Source organism: Alosa pseudoharengus, unplaced genomic scaffold (genome assembly GCF_046254945.1).
Source record: "Alosa pseudoharengus isolate Yale_2024_CS ecotype anadromous, Long Island Sound unplaced genomic scaffold, YU_APseudo_1.1 YU_APseudo_1.1_scf_15, whole genome shotgun sequence".
Classification (NCBI taxonomy): Eukaryota; Metazoa; Chordata; class Actinopteri; order Clupeiformes; family Clupeidae; genus Alosa; species Alosa pseudoharengus.
Genome location: NW_027468620.1, coordinates 20,847,331 through 20,871,242, shown reverse-complemented (window position 1 = coordinate 20,871,242; position 23,912 = coordinate 20,847,331). Strand labels below are relative to the sequence as shown.

The 23,912-nt window shown below is 43.0% G+C and overlaps 2 protein-coding genes across 9 annotated transcripts in view; both read left to right on the top strand.

The window, feature by feature from the left end:
• Window positions 1-1,341, top strand: part of tacc2 (transforming, acidic coiled-coil containing protein 2) — a 68,580-nt gene extending 67,239 nt beyond the window's left edge. For all 8 annotated transcript variants that reach the window (XM_076285850.1, XM_076285845.1, XM_076285849.1 and 5 more), the window contains one exon: window positions 155-1,341. In XM_076285850.1, coding sequence (XP_076141965.1) covers window positions 155-220 — 66 coding nt within the window. In that variant the 3' untranslated portion in view covers window positions 221-1,341. The remainder of the gene's footprint in view (window positions 1-154) is intronic.
• An 8,050-nt stretch (window positions 1,342-9,391) lies between these two features.
• Window positions 9,392-12,385, top strand: ly6pge (lymphocyte antigen 6 family member pge). Its single transcript, XM_076285185.1, has 3 exons — window positions 9,392-9,452; window positions 11,667-11,783; window positions 12,189-12,385. Exons 1-3 carry the CDS (start codon window positions 9,392-9,394, stop codon window positions 12,383-12,385), a joined length of 375 nt encoding a protein of 124 aa, XP_076141300.1.
• Window positions 12,386-23,912: the final 11,527 nt, after the last annotated feature.

The following is a 23,912-nucleotide window of genomic DNA, read 5'->3' as shown; positions in this document are numbered from 1 at the left end:
CTGCGATAAGATGCAGTATGAGGAATGCGAACACCTAATTAATGAATGACTGTATTCTTTTGAAATACTGCATTGTACACACATATTCCTGCAGAAACTGCATACACACACCCATATTTCAGTTTTTGAACTTTTTAAACCTTTCTCTACACAGAACAAAGAAATCGAGGAGCTCACAAAGATCTGTGATGAGCTGATCGCCAAGATGGGGAAGAGCTAGCCAGGGTGATGGGAGCTAATGCCTCTGCCTCCTCCTGCCACACACCGTCCAGGACCATCTCAGAAACCACAGAGGCAGAAGAGCCCCACGTCCCGTGCTGTTTCCTTCACACTGTTGGCAAACAGACTCGAGTCCTTTTGATTTCTGATTTTACACTACTGACTTTGCTCATGTAGCCTGGCAACAGCGCACCCACTTGGAATGGGAGGACTTCTCTGAGAGTGGGAGTCCAGTATATCCTACTGTAATTAATCTGTACATTTTGATGTTTCCATGTGTACCAAGGGGTGACTTGGTCCGTCGGGGGGGGTCTTGTGCTGTATCAGGGGTCTTGTGAAAGCTTTTAGAAATGTACTCGCCATCAGTAGAAATGTTGAATGAGAGTTTGCCCGTCTGTGTGTGAGTGAGTGGTGGACAAGAGAGAAGGCATGATAGAGAGTGTGTGCGAACGAGCCTGAGAGAATGATGTAGTGATGAGGTTGCTTGCCAACCGTGTCGCCATGACGACCACTGATGGAGCCGACTGTTAACCCCTCTAACTCCTGCATTCCCTCCCTGTTGAGGAGGCTGCCTGAAACGCCGAGAAACATACAGTAGTAGATGTCGAGGAAACACGACGACACCCATGTAGACTGCTAATCAGCGCTTCATTCAGTGATCATGAAAAGAGCCACTTGCCACCATAAGAGAGATCATTACTTGCATGTGATAGAACGAGTATCCACACAATACCCACATCCCTCTTTGTACATATTGTATTAGGCCTCCATTGAGTAGAGACATTATGGAACCCACCTGCTGGTTTTGATACACTCTGTAAGTTTTAAACCGCCTCCTGTGTGTACCTTTGTAGATACTGTGCATTTACATCTTTCCTGGCTTCTTAGCAGATACCGATGTGATTTTATTTTTTCCAGGGGATTTTATTTTGATATTAATTAACCTTATTATGGTTATTGTCAATGGTACTGATTTTAAGAAGTGTAATTTAATTTGGATCGACTTGTCTTAGTCCTGCTACGGTTGATGTGTCACCTGGGGCTGGGGAACAGCCCTCATCAGCTACTATGGCACCTGCTTACAAAAAAAAAAAACGTGCAATAAAGGATGGCAATAAAAGACGTGTGTCACAGCTGGAGTTTCTTTCATGCCCATACAGGTGCATCCTACAGTAGAGTGTGCCTCTGGGAGTCATCAGAACGCTCTTGCCACTCAACTGGCAAAGTTTTGTTTCAGTGCTGCACTAACTATACAGTATCACTCCGCACAATAACTAGGAGTTGACGAAATGGATTAATTCGCAGCAGGTGCAAATTCTACATTCATTTCCAGATTAACCAAGAAGAGAAGGATTCCAAGAACCAAGGGATCCTACTTGCGCTGGGCCTAATAAACTGGGCAATATGAAGTTTTAAAACATACTGTACTGTGCAAAAGTCTCAGACACCTTACATGTTTTGTTATGCTATAGGGACCATATTGTTTATTTCTCACTTTCTTAATTAGAATATGACAAGAGAACACAGGAAATATGTGCACAGTAGGCCATTTAAAAATACACATAAAAATTTAGTTTGTGTTCTGACACCAGTCCAATTTCAGTCTCAAGCTACCAATAGATTGGTTGTTTTAGCAGTGTTATAATGACCAGTCACCCAAGGGGGAAGCTCTTGATGGAGCTGTCGCTCCCCACCCAGGCCAGTGATGTGCACGCCTGGCCTGCCAGAAGCTGCTGGTACATACAGCTACGATGGGGGTCTAGAGATCAGCCGCTGCCTTGACCGTGGCTCACCCTAAAGCTGACGCTGCGATGTCAAGAGCATTTTGGCAGGGCGCAAAGTGGAGGAGACACCTGAAAAGTACTGTACATCTCCAGTGACCCTCTTCATTGTATTACCAGGTGGTAATATAGTGTCAGCTTGCCTCATCAAGGTGCTTTGGATAGAAACCTTTGGCCACATTAGGTGGGCAATGAACTCTTCCAGCTGTAACTTTGTAATGAGATCTTCAATCTGTCAAAGTGTCATCATCTTCCCACTTCTGATACCAATGTGTCAGATCAAATACCAGTACCAACCGGCCTCGGTTTCCCCCTTGCGAGATTGGTTGTTTTTGCAGTGGTATAATGACCAATCGAATGGATGCAAAAGACTAGAACCTGGGGCCTATTGCACAAAACTAGGATAAGGGATTAAGCCGGGATATCTTGGTTATCCTGGCTAAATTTATCCGTGATCCAGTTGCACAAAAGCGGGATAGGGGGCAGCAGGATATGTTATGGTATAAGTTACCATGCCGATTTATTCTTTGGAGCTAGCCTGCTCCAGACCAGGCTAAGTTCCAGGATCTATTTAATCTCATCCCTTATCTCAGTCAGCAGTCACCACAAACGGAAACCAATAATTATTCCACTGCCCACTACACATTGTTATCACATATACCTAGACCCATTGTCATTATTTAAACGTTTGTGATCATTAATTAACTTTTACATACTCGCCATTCCCGACCTGTCATGTGACAATGTGACATCACGGGAGTGCCTAACCATTTCGCACATGGTGGTCGCGGAACTAGTTGCAATATTCTCCTAAACAGAGGTGTTGCTGTTTGTTGCTGTTGTGAAAAGGCTATCGCTACCTACTTCACACCGTAGAAGAAGCAATGAAGCCGCTAGTTCCCATGGTGAATCAGTGAATCTGTGATCGGTGGCGGGGTCTATTTGAGGGAGCCGTGAGCGCGCACTTATCCAGGATAGGTTTCACCTGGCTTGATGAATCCGTGTCTGCTCATCCTGGCTTGGTCTTTGTGCAACCAATTAAGCCTGTACGCTCTTGTTTTGGATTCATTGAGCGCAGCTCAGTAACTTATCCCGGATGTCTTAATTCTGCTTTTGCCTGAACCAAAAATGTATATTTGTTTTTGTTTTTTATATTCCCTCTATCTTCTGGTTAAATTCTAATAAAGAAATAAACATAATATAGGCCTATAGTCATCATAACATTGCTAAAACATCAAATCTAATGGGTGCCTAAAACTTTTGCACAGTATTACTGTATATATGAAATCCAAAATAATCATTTGACATAGAAATGACCAATGTAATCTGTAAAAGCTTTTACACCTTTCAGAGGCCCCATCTATTAGACATCTCCCTTACACTCATTGGGGGTTCATTGGTCTTAAAGGGATATTCCACCATTTGGGGAAATACACTCATTTTCCACCTCCCCTTGAGTTAAACAATTGAGTTTTAACTTTCCCCAGTTCATCCAGTTGTTCTCTGAGTCTGACAGTAAGCTCCAGCTCATTGAATCAGATTAGACCGTTACCTCTGCTATAAGCTAACGGTGTAATCTGATTCAATGAGCTGGAGCTAAAAGTGTTACTGTCAGACTCGGAGAACGGCTGGATGAACTGGGGAATGGTAAAACTCAATTGTTTAACTCAAAGGGAGGTGGTATTTCCCCAAATGGTGGAATATCCCTTTAAAGGTACAATATCTTTAGTCCTGATGAAGGGTAGGCTACCTGCTGAAACGGCCAGTCAAATATCCATTCCCTCCAGGAATTCACGATGTTGTGATAGAAACAATTAACGCAAATTCAGCAAATCCCAGAGAATTCTGGGCAACCTTGCAATTCTGCCCAAACACCGCAATTTTTCTGCAAATTCCGACCAATCATCGTAGTTTCCCTGTGAAATTTCACCTACCACATCAGTCCCTCGCGCAGAATATTGAACCAGATGCCACACTCACTTCTGCAGACACCAGACTGCCCTATAACTTTCATTCCTCTTCAGTTTTGATGACAATAAATAGAAGGCTAACGTTAATGATCTGCTTACTTGCATCTCTCAACCTGTGGGGTATACCACGAATCTCGATTAGTGGGTTAGCGAGGTATGTTGCGCTCAAAGCCAGGGTATGCTGTGACACGAAAGTGGATCTGTTTTAGTGTCGCTATATAAACGAAGTTCTCACGTGTAGGATTCTGTCATATATCTTACAGATGGAGCTCTGCCTCTACTAACATTTTGGATCTCGAATGCGCTTTAATAGTAGCCTAGAAATCTAGACGTGCCCCTAGCGGCAGCAAATTACATTTGCTGCCAGGGCTAGTCTAGCAACTCTCCGTTGACTTGTGAGCTCCAGAAATCAAAACTTAATCAGGCATTGAAATTGTGTATAGAGTTGTTTGTTGGGCTTAACATAATGATTGATGGCAGAGTTGCAACGGTTTGGCTTGAATTCCCTGCTACTTGAAAACAAATATCCTATTGCGTCCTATTGTGTGCAGAGGGAATTTGAAAGACAACTTATTATCCCGCCCCTCGGACTGAGCACTGCGAACGGTGAGTGCCCAGACCCTACATTTTAATGTGGGTCTGGCTCGCCAGGCTACTTTAATAGTGCTGTGCATGCAAATATCCCACTATGGACGTGCATACCATACAACAACTGATGACAATTGATTTATTTGATGTTATAGGTTAGACACAAAAAATGACCGCAGTGTAGATTACACTATCGCTCATAAATGCGGAAGTAATTGTTTTTTAATATAGGCGGTCTTGTGCGTCTCCACGTTTCACGATTGGCCAACGTCATCCCAACACCGAGAACACGCACAGATCTGAGCTGAAAGCCTAGTTTGACAAATATATCACATAACTGCTATCGTAGTATCACTTAACGTATACCCCTGAGTCAAGGCTTTGTCAAGCCTCGATATGTCTACATAGCCTAGATCAGCGGTCCCCAACCACCGGGCCGCAGGACATTCCTAACCGGGCCGTAGCCTACGACACGAGTTTTAAAAAAAAATGCATGCAAACTAAACTAAATTTAATTCGCAATAATGTCACGTTTTTACATGGCATAGGCCTATATGCAGTTGTTTGATTGCACGCATGTTTGCATTTTGCAAGGTCTATTTTCTTACGTCTGTCTGTCCCGCCTTCAACACTTTTACATACAGTATTGCCTTCAGCGCTGCGCAGCCTCAGGTCAGCTCACTTCACTTGATCAGTTCTTGGCAAACGGTAGTGTCACACGAAGTTAGCTAAACTACTAGAATGAGCAACAAAAAACAAGCATCTTTAGCAGGTCACTGGCCAGAGTGTTTGAGTTGCGAGAGCCGCTGCAGAGATTTCACCGTCACCGTTAGCTGCACATTTTAGTGATGAGGACTGGGTGTCAAAACTCGCTTACCTGTGTGTTATATTCGGGTTGCTTAATGACCTCAACCTGTCACTCCAGGGGAGAATGACGACTGTCTTTAAACTGGCAGATAAAGTCGCTGCATTTAAAGCCAAGCTTGATTTGTGGGGACGACGAGTGGACCGGGGTGTATTTGATATGTTCCAAACAGTAGTGGGGGTTTTGGGAGAGAGGCAGGGCCCTTTCTCTCGCAGCTGGTGCGCGATCACCTTGTTGCGCTTTCAAATGAGTTTGAGCGTTAATTCCCATCCTCCAAAGATCCACTGAGTGAAACCAATGAGTGGGTCCGCAACCCATTTGTCAATATCCCGAATAGTCCTAACTTGTCAGCGCAGGAGGAAGAGCAGTTGATCGAAATTGCAAATGACGGTGGTCTTAAGAGTGTGTATAAAGAAACCTCTCTGGCGGGTTTTTGGATCAAAACCAAAGCAGAATATCCCGAGATAGCCGTAAAAGCGCTGAAAACGTTTCCCACCACGTATCTATGCGAGGCCGGGTTTTCGGCAATGACTGCAACTAAGACCAAATTGCGCAATCGACTGGACATTTCAAACACACTGAGGGTGTCAATGTCTTCCATCACCCCCAGATGGAAGCTTTTTGTTGCAGGGAAACAAGCAGGGCTCCCACTGATTATATTCGTAATGCACGTTTAGTTCCCATGTTTTGTTCCCATATTTTGTTAAGCATGTTCACACTTATAGATGTAGCTTCAAGTTGTTCAATATTCATAGTTCATATTGTTCTATTTTAACTTCTTAAAGTTCACGTTATTCACAAGAGATCGTTACCTTCACTGTTCATACATAACTGGAGCTAGTTCTTTTCAAGTAATGCATGCACAACACATATGGAACATGGAATAGGAATCAAACCGGTCCATGGTACATAAAAGGTTGGGGACCCCCCAACGGCGGAGAAAATAAGTATTGAACACGTCAACAAGTATACTTCCAGAGAGGCTATTCGCATAAAATGTTCTACAGACATTAGTATTAACTTCATGTAATCCACACATATTAAAAATTCCAAACATTAATGTCCCTAAGTAGAGTTATGAGTAAAAAAGTGGAATGCCACAGGAAAAAAGTATTGAACACGCCTACTGAAATTTCTTAAATACTTTGTGGAAAACCCTTTATTTGTAATGAGAGCTTCAAGGCATTTCCTCTATGACGAAACTAATCAGTCGCAGTATTCAGGTGTGATTTTGGCCCATTTTTTTAAACAGATAGTCTTTTAATATTGAAGATTCCAGGGGTCCCTCTTGTAAATCCTGATCTTTAGGTAACTTCCAAAACTGGATTTATGTCAGGGCCTGAATTTCCTTTCTCTGAAACCAATTGGGAGTTTCCTTTGCTGAATGCTTTGGATCATTGTCCTGCTGGAAGGTCTAGCCATGTCTCATCCTCATTGTTCTGGTGGATGGCAAGATTCTCCCATAAATGGCTCCATTCATCATTTCTTCAACTGTATGAAGTCTGCCAGTACCATGAGATGAAAAACAGCCCCACACCGTGATGCCTCCACCTCCAAACTTCACTGTTGGTAGGGTATTTTTAGGGTGATGCACAGTGCCATTTCTCCTCCAAATATGGTGTGTAGTATGACATCCAAAGAGTTAAATTTTGCTCTCACCTGACCAGAATACATTCTCTTAGTATTTCATAGGCTTGTCCAAATGTGTAGCAAACTTTCAATGAGCTTCGACATGTTTTTCTTCAGTAATAGAGTCATGTGGGGTGAGCGTGCATAGAGGTCATGGCGGTGGAGTGCATTACATATGATTTTCTCTGTAACAATTGAACCTGCTGCCTCCAAGTCTTTCTGGAGTGGTCCTTGGCTCTTAGGCTACACTTCTGACTATCCTTCTGACTTCCTGGTCAGAAATCTTGTGCATGACCGATTGATGATGCAGTGATGTTCCTTCCACTTGCAGATAATGGCTCCAATACTGCTTACTGGATGATTCTGAAGTTCTGAAATGCATCTGTAACCAGTTCCATTGATATGTTTTGCAACAATAATTTTGCAAAGGTCTTGGAAGAGCTCTTTGCTTTTACCCATCATGACATGTTTCTTGTGTGACAACTTGGTAACGAAAAACCTTTTTATAGCTCATCAATATGTACTAACCCAGCTAACATTAATTTGCACAGATAGGAGGGATAATTACTCCAGCTCGTTCCTTGCCATTCCTTGCCTTTGTGTACTGTTTTTTCTTAGTGTGTTCAATACTTTTTCCCTGTTCCATTCCACTTTTTTACTCATAACTCTACTTATGAACATTAATGTTTGGATTGTTTACTGGAAGTATACTTACTGAAATAAATGTTGACGTGTTCAATATTTATTTTCCCCGCTGTATGTCTAACGTGCTTCATAGTATACCCCACTGGTGTTGCTAACCTAGGCTATGAAAAGCCTACTTGGTGTTTTTTTTAGAAAACGAAATCAGGCATTTTAGGTCGTAACAATCTCAAACAATCCACACAAAATACTGAAGGGACTGAATATCTAATTTAAAGGGAAAAGAGAGTGTGGCTATTCTTTATTACAAAAAGAAACAGGCTGTCACATAATGTTATTGCTACTACATAATATATTATAGAAAGAATCGGTGTCATGCAGCCTTTACAATAGCCTATGTGTGTCAAGGTTTGGGTTGTTCTGTCGATCATCTCAGAAGGTTCTGGGCTTTAAGGCAGGCTTCATGTTCAACTAGAGGATTCCTGGCACCCTGACAAGGCATTCTGGATGTTGTAAACATAACTTCCTAAAACAGACCACGATCTCTCTATAAGTCTGTCAGACTTCTAAAAAAAAAGTCTCCTCCATTCCAGTATTTATAGGTTAGTAGTACATTGTATAATTGTGTGTCCTGACAGGATATTGGTGTCAGGCTGTCTGATTTGGCATCGTTTAGTCTGTTCTGTCGGAACAGCAGGGGGTGATTAAGTTGAGAGCAGACTGCAGTTCCAAGTGAGTCTGCCTCTTCTTTGGACCAGAAGATGAGATGGTCCAATAGTATTAACAAAAACAAAATAATGCCAATGGCTTGTACATGCATGTCCCAAGGCTCTGGCAGATTACACACTATAATTCACTCATTAATCTGACTCTTGATAATCATTTTCATATCCATATAATTTCACAGCAGGGAGTGAAGCATATTGACAAGCACTGGGGTCTGTTGTTAATTAATATCAAACATTTCCATATCATCTGTCTCCCTGCTTTGACTTGGCCCAGGGTCTTAATTAAAAACCAAATAAATTTTCTTTGTATTGCACCAAAACAACTGGAATAGTCGGAGCCCAGAGTGTGAAGAACTTTGCTGTGGCTCCGTTTCCATGTGAATGTCTGTTGGAGCAGAGCAGAAGAATTTCTGGGGAAGACTGCCTCTGTTGATTTGTGTTCTAATTTCAAGTTGTGACAAAATGCCTTTTGAAAGATTCCCAGTGGAAAAAACTGGGACAAACTGCATACAAATCTCTACCACAACTTTTTAAAGCTTCTTGTTCTGATTCCAAATGTGAATTATGTAATCTCAACAAGCTGGTCTTAAATGGGCTAATTAGCTAATGGGCTAAAATTTGCTAATCAACCCAATATATCATACCAGCCGGGCATCCTGAAATAACCTGGTCAGGTACCAAAAACGTGTGTAGTTCAAGTGCAAGGCATGATGGGATAGGATTGTCGAGGGTGGAGCCTGACACCGTCACCGCCACCGTCCTCTGATTAGTCGATCGGACGAGCTCACGCTCACGTCTTAACGAACAATCCATAGGCCCCAGGGGTGGAGGAGGCTGCCTGCTAATCTGCCTGTCCATGCTAGCCGGTGGCATTAGTGATAGCGTGGATTAAGATCGGGGGGGGGGGGTTAAGGAGCAAACAACCTTCTTTTCATTGTGCGATCGCCACAGCCAAAGACCACCAGCGCCATGAGAGCTGTCCACTGCTGCGTGCTGCTCGGGACTCTCCTTGCCCTTCTGGCTCATCACAGTAAGAATGATGCTCTCTTTTTTATACATAAGCAAACTTTTCGATCTTCTTTTCTGACCCCACCTGCTTTGTTGTTGAAGTTTGTGTATTGTACATTGATCTCTCCTCCCTGCATCTACGTTGTCTACATCTACCTCCAAGAGTTGACAATAGACCTACTTTCCCATTTTGACCCTACTGTAAGTCCTGTCTTGAGTTATTCTTGGTGTAGTCTTCACAATGGTGTGTTGCAGGGCTGTAGGGACCCTCTCTGTCACAATAGTGTGATGTGTCATCATGTTTCAGTGTCTGTGCCCTAAGATCTTTTTAACTCTGGGCCTTTTCTGTTCAGAAAGTAAAGTAGCTGACAGTTTGGTTGGACAAAAGTGACACTTTAGTTGCTCAGTTTGAAACAAGCTGATTGACAATTAAGTTAGTTTGGGATTTAAGTGTTCATATTCAATAGATTGATATGTATGTACTGAGTGGAATGGTACTTAGACTCAACAGCTTGCTGGTGAACATAGTGAATATATATGCATTTGTCTGATAGGGGTATTTAATTCTGTATCTGTTGTCTACTGTATTTGGGTACTCAGGAGAAACACCATATGGCCTACACAGGGAACAGATTATGGGATGTCACTCAAGCAATCTTGAGCGCTTGCTGGCGTTATATCTATGTACCACTATATGGACTATTTTCTGAAAGTAGATTTCATGTTGTTTTATACTAGTATCATAATTTCTTATTTTTCTTTGCTTGTCTTTATGTAATATTATTGCTTGAAGTCTGAAGTCATCATTTACTGGCAGGTGATCTTAGCTGTTAATCTGTTCCAGTAAGTCTTTAAGCTAATGATAATAGTACATGGCCAGAGCCTGGGTGTAGTCAGAGGGATTGGGTTCAGCTTTGCATGAAGTGTGTCATTTGGATCTAGCACATAGGAGCAGATTCTCAGATTACTTCTGAAGTTGCAACGGTACAGTATAGTCATTGTTTCTTGTTGATGCTGTCAGTGTCAATTAAGCTGCCCCAATAAATAGATTTCGTGGCTCCTGAAAACCTCTTGTTGACATTTTTCTTTTTAGTTTTACCAGTGGTTGACATGGTTGCACGGCCCATTTCTGTGTCTGCGTTCGGGTTGAGCTGATTTTGAAATGTGGAAAAGAAATGTATTCAGAACTCATGATTGAGAGGCACAGCAGTCATGACAGTCCAATTTCCATCTCACGCTTTTGAATTGTACGATGCTCCAGAGTGAGTAGCACAGGATCTTGTTTGTATCTGCTCCAGGGTTATATTTGCTTCTTCTCATCTGCTGTCATCGTGCGTCTTCTTTGATCATGAGCTCAGGAACTTTTCCGACATCACTTTCATAACCCACTCAGTCCAAAGCCTCCACTGCCGTTACAGAAAGTCAAGCACACTATTTGTTTGTTTGTTTGGTGATATCTATTGACATCTGTGAATGTGACAGCACTTCACTGGCATTGCAGAGAGACACTATTTCTGGACTGAGTAACTTCCAGTCAGAAAGGGTTGTGTCTGATTTTGTCAACAGTTGCTATACTTCTGGCAGTCATACACACACCTCTGAGTCGTATTTGAAGCATGTGACAGGTTTTAGGAGGTCACTGACCTTGGACACCTGGGAGAGTGGACACTGATCTGATAGGAAGGAGGCTGATGAGATAATGTGTTGATGCACTGTGGCCTTATGTTGTGACTTAACTTTTCCAAAATAATTGCACATGCTCATACTGTACATGTCTCAAAGAATACATAAAAAAAATCAATCACTCCACAGTTCTGTAGTTCTTGTGAAAAAATAGCAAATTATCATTACTAACGCTCCATCATTGCTCTACAATAAACATCATAATACAATATCTAATAACATGAACAATATCTGGAAATATATTTAAATATCCTTGCAAACGATGTTACATTAACTACACCTTGGTCCAGAAAGGACCCTATGTAGACCTGAGTCCTACATGAGTTGTCTTGAGTGTGATCCTCCCTCTTTTGTTGATGGATTCTTGGGAGTTTCCTCTAGTCACCAGGCACTCTGTCTGGTTGTTGTGTCCTTATGTAAAACAGGGGAACGCAGCCATGTGTTTAGATTGAGATGTAAACTCAGTGGTGACAACGCCCAAGAGCTATACATTGTTCTGTCTGTTCTTTGCATTGTGGTTGACTCTGATCTCCATTCGCCTGTGTTCTTGCAGGTGAGGCTCTTCAGTGCTACACCTGCATGGGCTCCACGGATGATGACTGCAACCGACAGGGCTCCAAAACATGCCCAGACTACTCAGACGCCTGCGCCGTGGTCCGCGGTCATGGCAGTGAGCTCCAGTTTTACTATAGACGCGTGTTTGTGTGTTTGTGTGTGTATGTGTGCGCGTGCATTTGTTTGCATTCAAGCATGCTTGTGTGCACAGTATGAGCAGAACGTGAGAGTACGTGTGAATTGACGTGTGTGTGCTTGTGCATAAGAACACATTGGGCAGACAGAGGAGATTGGGGAGGGAGTGGGGTGGAAGATAAGGGGCTGACAGACTGCCCTGTCTGGTCCCAGATCAGGCCTCTGGTAGGGGGTCTGCTGCTGCTGGCCTGGGGGGTCTAAGCACTCTAATACCCTAATTAAGATATTCACATGTTAATCAAGGGTTTCCCATCTATATAGCTCACTGTATCTGTCTCTTGTCTCTCTTTCTCTGTCTGCTTCTTTTTCTTTTTGTCCTTTACAGGTGGAGTAATGAAGTCATGTTCCTACAAGTCCTTCTGTAGCCAGGCCAACAGCCAGGGTTACCGGGCTCCAGGGGTCAAAGTTCACTGCTGCTACTCCAATGACTGTAACCTGTCAGGCCAAGCCACCCGACTGAACGGAGGTGCTAGCTATCTGTTAGTCGCTCTGCCAGTGCTGTTGCGTCTTCTCTGGAACTAAACCCACCACGTCCCTCAGAACCAGCCCCAGTCTCTGCCCAAGCCCATAATGACACCAGCATCAGATACTCCTAAGGAACTCTAATTACACCACTGAGTGGTGGAGACCTCTCTGCCAGACCATAACCTTAACTATGTTCACAATAATTAATATGCAAATCAAATACTTACCCCCAATGCAATACTGCTCAGTAATGAAATATGTTTAAGGTTGACATTTTTAAATACTAAATGTAAAGTAGCTTTTTGTATTTTATTTATTCATGATGTCTTTATAGTATAAGTTCATGATGTACTTGGTCTTGGTAGAACTTTGAAAAGGAACTCATTTTGTGCTAAGCCTAAAGCCTTTTAGAGGCCATGGTCAGGTGTTGGAAGCCCAGTTAATCCACATAACTTTGGGAAACTAAGAACATGGGAATTTACCTGAGCACCCCGATAGGGAAGAAAGAAAGCAAAACAAGTGGCAAAAGAGGAAGGAAGATAGGAAGAGGGAAAAGTATAGGGAGACAAGTGACAAACAGGGAGAAAGTGCTTGTGATTCTGCAGTGATGAGCTGGGGCTTACAATTGTATTATACATATGGATGGATATTCAAGTATACTCACTAGGGGTGTGAATCTCTCATGTAAAAGACGATACGATTCGCATCTAGATACATAGGCACGATTCGATACAAGAAAAGATACATGTTCATAAAAAACGATTCAGTACGATTCGATGCGATGCGATTCGATGCAATTCGATGCAGTTCAAGAATGTAAAGCATTCTGAAAGATTTTTTATAATTTGCTCAAGGTGCACATTAATTTTATATTATCAGTTATCATGGTCATGGTTATCAATTAGGCAAAAAAAATGTGTGAATATGATTATCTAAACTGAGGTTTGTTTCATATACTGTATTGAAATGAAAAAAAGAATAGTCTACATTTCAGTCAAACACAGCAGCCAAATACAACATTTTTTTTATAGACTTTATAGATTTTATAGAGTTATATCTGATTGTTTTCATGGAGCTGTAGCCTTGTTGAGGTAAGACAATACCGAAATAAAATAAAACAGTGCTTAAGACACTCTTGGCCTTTTCTCGTATAGCCTACAAGAATAAAATAGGCCTACATTTCAATGAACTCTCTGGGTTTATTTTGTTCCAACGGTAGACCTAATGCAGAAACCTATAATGCCACAAGTCTGAGTGATATATGAACAAAATAATTGGCTAATAATTTGTGCATTGTTTTAGCAAGGGCCAAATTATTATTTAACATTAAGGAAATCCCTTCATCAAACGTAAGGCTATACTCTACAGACTATCGTTGCTGTTTAGTGTTTAGTTTCGCGCTGGATTTTGAAAAACAAAAGAGTAAAAACTGTAATGAGGTCATTTGACAACTTTGGGCAATGAATGTAGCCAAAAACGAACTGCATTACCCACAATTCCGTGCCACGTATAGTTTCAAAAAAGGACGTGGGATGAACGCGCTGCTTGGAACGTAAATGAAAGTCTGAGCGAGCAGAAAAGGTTGTGAACCGATTCGTAACAAGTAAATCGATATAACGACCGGTTCATTTCAGTTTTATTCCGATACGGGGCTTCACGTATCGATGTAGCCGTATCTTACACGTTAAAAACGGATACCGATACGTATCGGTTAATCTTTACACCCCTAATACTCACATATATTACAAAACAGACTCCATTTGCGAAAACATTGGCGACACATGCTGCTCAAACCTCCCTGGACTCTACCAACTGCCCGCACATGTGAATACTGATAGACTTACCAGACTCCCACGATAACAAACCTGCTCTCTAGTCATTGCCTCTCTGCTGTGATCCACTGTAAATACAAAACAATAAATTACTTTTGTTACATCCATTGACTGGTCATGACTCATTTCTAGAAGTGGTGTGTGGAGTGACAAAGTTAATGATTTTCTGAGTGTGTAGAAGATGACATCTAACCAGACAAGGCTTTTAAAAGGGATATCCCCCCTTTTAGCTCTATTGCTTGATATCTCATGATCAGATATGGAAAGATCTTGGTGAAGACACATTGTCTTGAGAATAAACTCATGAAATTGTGTGTGGTGTGACAATTAGTTCAGTTAAATGTCTCAGTTCTCGTCACAGCCACTTGAGGGCAGTACTGTTCTATTCAAGTTTAGGTTTAACAGTGCTAAAGCCTTTTTAAACAGTAGGCCTACTGTTTAAAAATGTTTTCAGCTACTTTTCTCTGACTTCACTACACTGATATGTCCATTTGCGTTCAGGAGACACGAGCAAAATTGGAAAATCTTCGTCCACCTCTTTAGATTAAACAACGTGAAAAAAGTAGGCCTAGTGATACTGTAGCCTACGTATAGGCCTACCTGAAGAGTAAGGTTTTATTTTGACACGGCGGGCCTTCCATTCTGCTCTTCCACGTTGACTTTTACCCCTCAGAGGCCATTCCAGTGTTACGGTAGGTAAGAAAGCATCGAATTATGTTTGGCCCTTCTAAGCCTACTCATAGCCCAATCTAGCCTAGGCTACCCCTTCAGCGACCACGACCAGGCCCTGAAGACCGAGATAAAGTTCTACAAAACAGCCTTTAGCCACCTCTAAAACAAGTCCATGTGGTTGTGTTGAAAACAACGCATGGAACCGACATCAATACAAGCTGTTAATTAGTTGTAGTGATCGAAGCCCTTACACCAGCGTTTCTCAAACTGTCGCGGAGACATGCCAGGTGGGGCGCGAACTGACGTGAAAAACAGGAGTTTTTTTTATTATTTTTTTTATCTGTAGCCTGGACCCAGGTAGCACCCGATGCGCAATGGACGCACTATTCACAGGGAAGCGCTCGTGTCAAGGCAGCTTAGTTAGTCCCGACCTACATGAGATTTTGAACGTTGTTGTGAGAGTAGTGAATTTCATCAAAACTCGGCCCTTAAAAGCGCGTCTATTCTCCGCACTTTGCGGAGAGATGGTAGCTGACCAAAAGGCTGTAGTGTTTCACAGCGAGGCAAGGTGGCTTTCCCGAGGTAAAGTGCTGTCGCGCGTGTTTGAGCTCCGAGTCGCCTCTTCTTGGAGGAAGAGCGCATGTTTGAATCTGCAAGCACGTTCACTAATGAACATTTCTCGACGAAGCTGGCCTATCTTAGCGATATATTTGATATATCTTAGCGATACATTTGAGTTAAATGTCCAGTTACAAGGCAAAGACAAGCACCTACCTCACCTAGCAAATAAGATTACTGCATTCACCAAAAAAACTTGAGTATCGCGACAGTATTATGCCTTTGAGATTTCTGAGCGAAATCGCTGAAACGTCTGATTGGGAGGCACTCTTGTGATCCCATTTATTAAACAGTAGGCCTACATCACATCCCTGCAAAGTTTATTTCAAAAACATTTCCCAACCAGCAGTGCTCAGTATGACTGGATTATGGATCCATTTAATGCAGCGTGTTGGTATTTCATTGAATATATTGTACAATGCTGTAAAATGGCCTATGCTTCCTAATATGTTTCTGGAAAACAGTTGTTTCTTAGCAACATATGAACACATGACACTTACAGTAAGGCACCACTCAATCATAGGCTAATATGAGAATGTCGATTGGTACACAACACATGTCTGGTTGTCTCATTGTCGAGGTCTGTGTGTCTAAGGGCCCGTCCCAATACCTCCCCTACCCCTAGATTTTTGCCCTAACCCTCGTTTTTGCGCGTGCACGTGTAGGGCTAGGGTGTCCCATTACTTTAGGGAGCAAGGGGAAGTGCTATTTTCCCCTTAAAATCAACCCTCAAAATATAGCCAGGACCAATGCAGGCTTAAAACGAAGTGGGAGATGAAATTACCCAGGATACCGTGCGAGCTCAGTTATGCTTCAATGTTCGGTCAATGTTTTCATATATTTTCGCAAATAAGCATATTAAAATTTCGAAATATGTTGGAATATGTTAGTTTGATGCACATCTGATGGACTGTTGAGTTTTGAACACTAATGTTAGAAAATATCTCACGAAGCTATCTGACGATGTTCATGATATCTGCTGATTGCTTAGAGAGAGTCTGCCCATCAAATAACGTTATAAATCAATCTGGGTAGTTTCGTCAATATTTAGGATGTGTGTTCTGGCGTTCACATGAACACGAACACGAATGTCTTTGTTGATTAACCAGACGTAGATAAACCAGCACAGCCCACACAACAATGACCGCTGGAACGGGCATGTTCCTGAATGAAAATAGTAGCAGGCTACTACCGGTAGACACGTCGGCGCTGCGCGTGACGTAGGTGAGCACGTTCGCTACGCTAATTTGCATATAGTGGTGTCCTAATTCATAGGGAAAGATCTTCACCCCCACTTCCCTTGTCGAGGGGGCTTTAATGTTGAACAAAACCAAGTGGAAGTTTTAAGGGGGGAGAAATGGGACGGGCCCTAGAGCTTATCTTGGCAAATACTTCATCTACCCTCTCTTGAGCTGGCTGATTTGTTCCTGTTCCTGTGTTCTTTTTTTCCATTGCTGAGGTATTGTCATCCAAATGTCAGTCTACTGGAAATTAATCGTGCCCTAGATTCAGTTGAACATTTGATTTATGAATGAGTTATATGTAGGCCTATTATTATTATATTATTTATGATATTTTTTCCATTATTGTGTTCAGTTTTTCCGTCATTATGATTTGTGATTTAAAACGTATTGTTCAAATAATTTATGATTTCAGTAAAGCCATAGTTCATAGCACAACTGTCTAGGCTGTGTGGAAATATGATTGCTTCGATATGCTGTGATAACCTGTTGACACACCACCACAGCAAGCCACACATAAAGGGGAATATCTGCTTTATCTGCTTGAGAACAAACTGTGACCTTGCTCTTTGGGTGCTGGAAACACGTCCAACCAAGTCATTTATTATTCCATTTTCATTTGGCTTCCATCACAGTAATACCTCTCATTTGCCTGCTCTCGCTCTCTCTCTCTCCTTCTCCTTCTCTCTCTCCCTTCCTCCCTTTCTCTTTCTCCCAGGCCTCCCTGGTGAGGCCTCATGGCGTGGCTCGCTCTCCTTTGACAGACAGGTGTTATAGTGTGAACATGCTGCCCCGGGTTGAGCCGCAGACTGACCCCAAACTGTGAGGCACCAGAGCCGTTCCACTGGGCGCTCCGCTCCGTTCCGCTCCCCGGCCCTGGCCCGTCCACTCGGCCCGCATGTGTCAACCCTCATCAGCTTTGTTTAAGCCTCTCCCTCTCACCTTCCTTAAGATCTAAAGAGCAGGGGGAAGCTGATGGGCAAGTGGCTGTTGTGTTGTACATGTTGTACGTCTGTATGTGAGTGTGTGCAAGGGTTTGTGTGTGCAAGTATGTGTGTACTGTAAGTGTGCACATAGTCACATCGAGTGGTGGGTTCCGGTTCTTTTAACTTCAAAGAGAGAAGTTGCACACCGTCTGTCTCATTAAGGGGTGTTCACTGAGGTAGCTATCATAAACTATCCTCAAAGTGCAATCGGAGGTAGTAGTTGATACTTTTCACAAGCTCCTGTCATTGGTTTGATATTGAGGTGATGATGAGTTTGTTGTGCGTGCAAACTGACATTTAGCCATTGTATCGTATAAGCCCGCTTGAGAACACCTCGCTTTTATTGTGTTCACCACTACCAACAAGAGCGCCCATATTAGGTGCTATTGGATTTTTTTTGTCTGAGTTTATGTTTAAAGGTTATTGCCATGGTTACCATCCTAGGAGAAAAGTATATAAGAAAAATCTCATTTGGTGGCGCCTTTGGTATCTGCTTAAGCCTAATCTTCTGGTACCTGAGGGCGTTATTACAGCCTGCGCCATCCTCACAAAGGGGAGCCTTGAGCCACATGCCCTTTATCAGTGATTGTGTGAGAGCGACAGGGCCCTTACCAGGGTGGCGGTTGAGATGGGCAGGGGAGCCTGCAGACCACAGGCTGAGGTGTCGCAGGTCTACCAGTGTGCTGTCATCATTAATGTTGCTGGTAGACAGTACATGTGGCATTTCATCCTGACAAGAATCCATTCCCAGCACGCATGAGAGGTTCCCGGTGCCTGGCCATGTATATCATCGACTGCGCTGAGGCTTTGGAAAGGCTTTTCCGCTGACAATCAAAGAAGAGTCATGGCATTTAATTCTTCACCACATAATTTCATTAAGTATGACACAGAAAAGGTAGCTCATAGACCACATCACAAAGTCCTTCTTGGTAGAGTCCACCTGTTTGCTCACAGACACACACAATATATTGGCACTACACAAACGGCTGGTATTAGACGAGTTCTATATGATGTCCGTACAAGTCTGCTCCAAAATGTGAAGAGTATGAATGTAAAATGAGGGTGCTCATAATAAATCTATAATGTTCCATATGTATGGCTGAGTTTAAATCTGAGAATTAATTCAAGACTCATTTCAGGCCTGAATAAAGGATCTGCAGAGCAGATCATTCCGAGATGAGTTTGGCACAAAATCCTTTATAATATTTGCCAGTTACCACTGATATGTAGGCCTACAATACGTCTCTTGTCTTGACTGGTAGCTGTCCAGATGCTGGTAAATCCACTTAACTTGTTTATATCTCAGGATGTAAGACTCATTTTAAAAGAAAAAACTCTAAAACATGGCAGACCTGTTGCGTGATTAAGATGGGATAAGTACTGTAGATGAGCCAAATTGCAGCAATTGTGGCAGAAAAGTCAGGGACACGTTCTCTCACACATGCCTCCATCATGTCTCCATCACTGCACGCAACTTTAACATATCACCATACTCGTCCTCTTTTCTCATTGGAGTGATTTATAGAACCTTACCCAGCGGCACAGAACAGAACACACAAGTAATTCTCTGTCTGACCAAAGAGGCCAGGAACAAAAGGGCCAGAGGGAACCGCGGAGCGTGTGAGACTACGGCTGTGTTTACCAGCGAGGCGAAGGCCAGGCTGGCCGGTCCGGGTTCAGCTCGCGGTCAGCAGTCCCAGGGTCTCCGGGTCTCGGAGTCTTTTTGAAAAAGATCCCTGAAGCAGAATTAAAGTGATCTACCTCCGGAGTCCGGGCCGAGGATTGTGGGCAGGGGAACCATGCCGCACTTGAGAGGGCGGTGCTACTGGTGGTGGGGGTAGGGATGTTGGTTGGGGGGGGGGTCTGGGTAGGCAGGCAGTGCGAGGCAAGGCTAGGTGAGACAGAGTGGGGAGGCAGGGGGATTATTGGGGTAAAGCTGCAGGGAGGGAGGGGGGAAAACAGTGTACAATAGGCATGCTTCTGGCCTCAGCCACTTTGAAATAGGCCTAAATGGCCTCGTTTGGGGAGGCCTCTTTGGTCTGACTTCTCAACAGAACACAGTGACAGGTCAATGAGACACACACACACAGGCATTAACAACAGGCTCTAAATGCCTCTGCACTTAGACTTCTAAGATACAAGATACAAGAATTGTTTTTTTCTTTTTTGGATTTTTCTGTTTTTTGGTTCAAATTTCGCTGTTGTTCCCTTTCTGTTTACGTCTGGTCTGCTGTGAGCGCAAGTAGAAGTCCTGCAAGCGGTTGTGCAAATGTCCTTTGACACATGCTGTGATTAATCTCTACTTCATCTCTGAGTTAGGAGAACAACAGCCATCCTGCAATCTGCTGTGTTGTCTTTGAAACAGGGTCCCCAGCTTCAGAGTTTGTATTTGTTTCTATTGGCAACGTTTCTCGCTCTGACTGTGCCGGTTTCTCCTGAGTTATGAGATGAGACTGACTGTGATCCTTTCGGGGACAGCCCATGAAGCACATGTCAGAAGTAGTTAACAGCTCAAGTAAAGAATTCAAACTTCTCCATGTTATACAACAACTCACCCGAAGGTACTGCAAAAGGCAACAGTTGTTTGCCTGATATTGTACCTGCTTCCTTTTCTCATCAGTGCTTAATCACCATTTAATGACATGTCATTATTTTGTGATAACACCTAAATTACTGTGCTTTGTTTTTCACTAGATTTAAACAGCAGGGACATGGAGCTGCATAGTTCTCACTCTTCTTTTTTGAAGGACTCATAACAAGAATACTTCTTTATGTGTTCATAAAGATCTGGTTCATGTCAACATGTCAGTATTTACATCTCTAGTTTAGCTGAGTGACATGACAGTGGTGCTCAAAGAGTAACTCACCCTACGCAACAAGCAATGCTGACATGATTTTCTTCCCTCAAATTAGATTTTTTTCCCCCTCAAAGATGGGCCCTTCTACTGTAAATAAAGAACCTTTTCTTTGAGTTGCAATGTGCTTCGCTTGCAATCAACAGCTTACAGCAAATGTTGCTTTCCCTTGCCCGCCAAATCTGGACTTGGCACAATAAAGGCAAGATGAGCTGTTCAAGTCAGCGACAGACAACTAGATGAAACAGGCTGCAGAGACCACTCTCATTGTGTGTGTGTGTGTGTGTGTGTGTGTGTGTGTGTGTGAGTGTGTGTGTGTGTGTGTGTGTGTGTGTGTGTGTGAGTGTGAGTGGAAAGCTGTTCCGAGCCAAAACCAAATCACATCAGTAACCAGTGTGGCCTGGGGTGAGGGGTAGGAGCAGTCAGCCGTGCACAGTAACTAGGATAATTAGTTTTGGAAAGGAATATCAACTGATATAATTGAGCATTCTGGCCTAATGAAGATGCTCAATGTTGTCACTGGCAAGGCGCTAATTGTGGAGAGAGCGAGAGATGAGGAGGGGGAGGGGCCAGTGATAGTCCAGTGAAAGTTCAGTGTTCGTTGTTTTTGACATGCCTTTGTGAGTTTGAGTGTGCTAAAGTATGTGTGTGTGAGTACTTTTTCCTTACACAGTTCTTTCTCAAACTATCCCCAAGGTTAAAGAAAGTCTTGCAGAAAGGCAGCAATGAAGGGGAACAGAGAGAATGAAAGCGAGTATGTTCTGATGAGAAGAGGGTAGGGGTGGGATGGGAGGTGTGTGTGGGGGGGGGGGGGTAGGGGGCGAGGGATTGAGGGGGGAACAGGTCATGTTGGGGGTTTCGATTGAGGGACGTGGAGGCTGGAGGACTCGGGGCAGGAGGAGGGGGTGCTGGCAGGGAGGAGGTCACTGTGAAAACAGTTTGGTGGATAATAGGAGAGCAAATTGGTTTTGACAAGTCTGGGGAGGTGGAAGTAATGCAGCCCTTTTAAAGAGAGGAGGGAAAATACAGGAATACCATGAGATAATAAAGGAAGCTGGTGGTGGGGTGGGGGGTGTTGAGCCTTTCAGACTGACTGGTGGGCTGTGATTGGAGGGCGAGAGTGCCACGTCCTAACCTGCAGGGGGCAGCATGTCAACAAAGCTGCTACTTCAAAGAGTAGATTGATGCCAGCCGCTTCAAGCCAACTGAGGAGAAACGGAGTTGTATTGACTGAGCGCTTTTTTTTTTTTGATAGCTTGTGGAAAGTATACATAGCACCAAAATATGTTTGATTTTAATCCATTGAAACACAGTAAAGAGTACAAACTGTCCTAACAACCTCAAAGTAAAACTCCTTTGCCTCACTAGGGGGGTACAGACTGAATAACAGCATTGCACTGCATCTAACCTGAGTAGGTTGAAAAACAGGTTGAAAAGTGTGTGGGAAATTAATAAAAACACAGAAAGTGTGCTTGTTGGCCCCTCTTAGACTTTTTACAACAGAAAAAAAATGCAATCTGGTTTTAGATCGCGTCACAGTACAGAGTCTGCACTGTTGAGAGTACAAAATTATATTACCTTGTTTGTAGATGCCGGGAACCCTGCCGTTTTAGTGCTGTTGGACCTCACAGCGGCCTTTGATACAGTGGACCATGCAGTCCTTCTCTCCTGCCTTGAGCACTGTGTAGGCAACCAAGGCTCGGCACTTAAATGGTTTAGCTCCTATCTGACAAACAGGAGCTTCTCTGTCATGATCGGTGATTTCTCCTCGTCAACTGCTCCTCTCTCTTGTGGGGTACCCCAAGGCTTGATTCTTGGCCCTACCCTGTTTTCCCTATACATGTTGCCAGTAGGGGCTATTATAAGAAAGCACAACCTGTCTTTTCACTGTTATGCAGACGATGATCAAATTTATTTGCCTATGAAACTGAATGACAGCGCAGCATTAGACTTCCTACTAGCTGTATTAATGATATTAAGTTGTGGCTATCACAAAACTTCCTTAACTTGAACGAAGCCAAAACTGAGTGCATCAAATTTAGTACTGCTGGGACACCAAACGGTCCAGCTCTGAGTTTGGGAGCTCTGGCTACATATCTTAAGCCAGCTGTTAGAAATTTGGGGGTTACTTTTGATTGTAACATGAAATTTGACAAGCAAATCAGTAATGTGGTAAAAACGAGTTTTTGGCTAAAGTTAAGCACTTCCTTAACAGGCATGATTTAGAAAAGGCGATTCATGCTTTTATTAGTTCAAGATTGGATTACTGTAATGCCCTGTATGTTGGCTTGAATCAAACATCCATCTCACGTCTGCAACTTTTGCAAAATGCTGCTGCCCGCTTTTTAACAAACACACCTAGACGCGAACATGTCACTCCTGTTCTTTACACACTACATTGGCTCCCTGTGCGTTTTAGAATAGGTTTTAAGATTTTATTGTTTGTTTTTAAGGCCCTTAATGGCCTGGCCTCGGAATATTTATCCGAGATGTTAACCCTGTGTGAGCAAAAACTGGTCTTTGCGGTCTTCTAACCAATTGGTGTTAAAGGTCCCAAGGTCCAGGTATAAATGGTGGGGTGAGCAGGCTTTTGCGGATGCTGCCCCGAAACTCTGGAACAAGCTACCCCCTGATATTCGGACAATTACAGACGTTGGTCTTTTCAAGTCTAAACTAAAGACTCATTTGTTTAGAATGGCTTTTAATACGCAGTAGTGGTGTGACAATTCTATTTATGTAAGTCTACATGTCAATCATTTTATTGCTTGATATGCTGTTTTTATTCTTAGTCTCTGATGTGAAGCACTTTGGACGCCTACTGGTTGTTGTAAAGTGCTATACAAATACATTTTGATTGATTGATTAGACAAGCACTATCTACCCTCAGGCATTTAATATTTTGCCCTACTGAAAGTTGGGATGTAGAGGCAACAGATGCACTTATCTTATTTGAACAGAAGCTGAAGAGTAAAAAGAAATAGTAGTTGAGGAAGACGAGGAGGCAGAAGAAGAAACGGGTGCCTTTCACAGCTGGAGGTGAGATGAATAGAAGTTTCTGTAAGCATAAGCTCTCCCTGTGTGTGTGTGTGTGTGTGTGTGTGTGTGTGTGTGTCTGTGCCTGTGCGTGTGTGTGTGTTTGTGTGTGTGTGCAGGGGGGAGCATGAAGCAAAGACCTGGCAGTCTGAGTGGTTGTTCTGAACAGTTTCACACTAATTTTGAATTAACTGCTGCCGGTAATGGAGTCCTGGTTGAGCTTATTGCTTTCGGATGTGCAGAGCCTCACTTAATACAGAGAGCAGGAATTAAGTCCTGAAATATTATCCGTTTATGCTGGGTTTTGTATTTTTTTGGAGGGAACTACTCTTTTTTTCAGCTGGCTG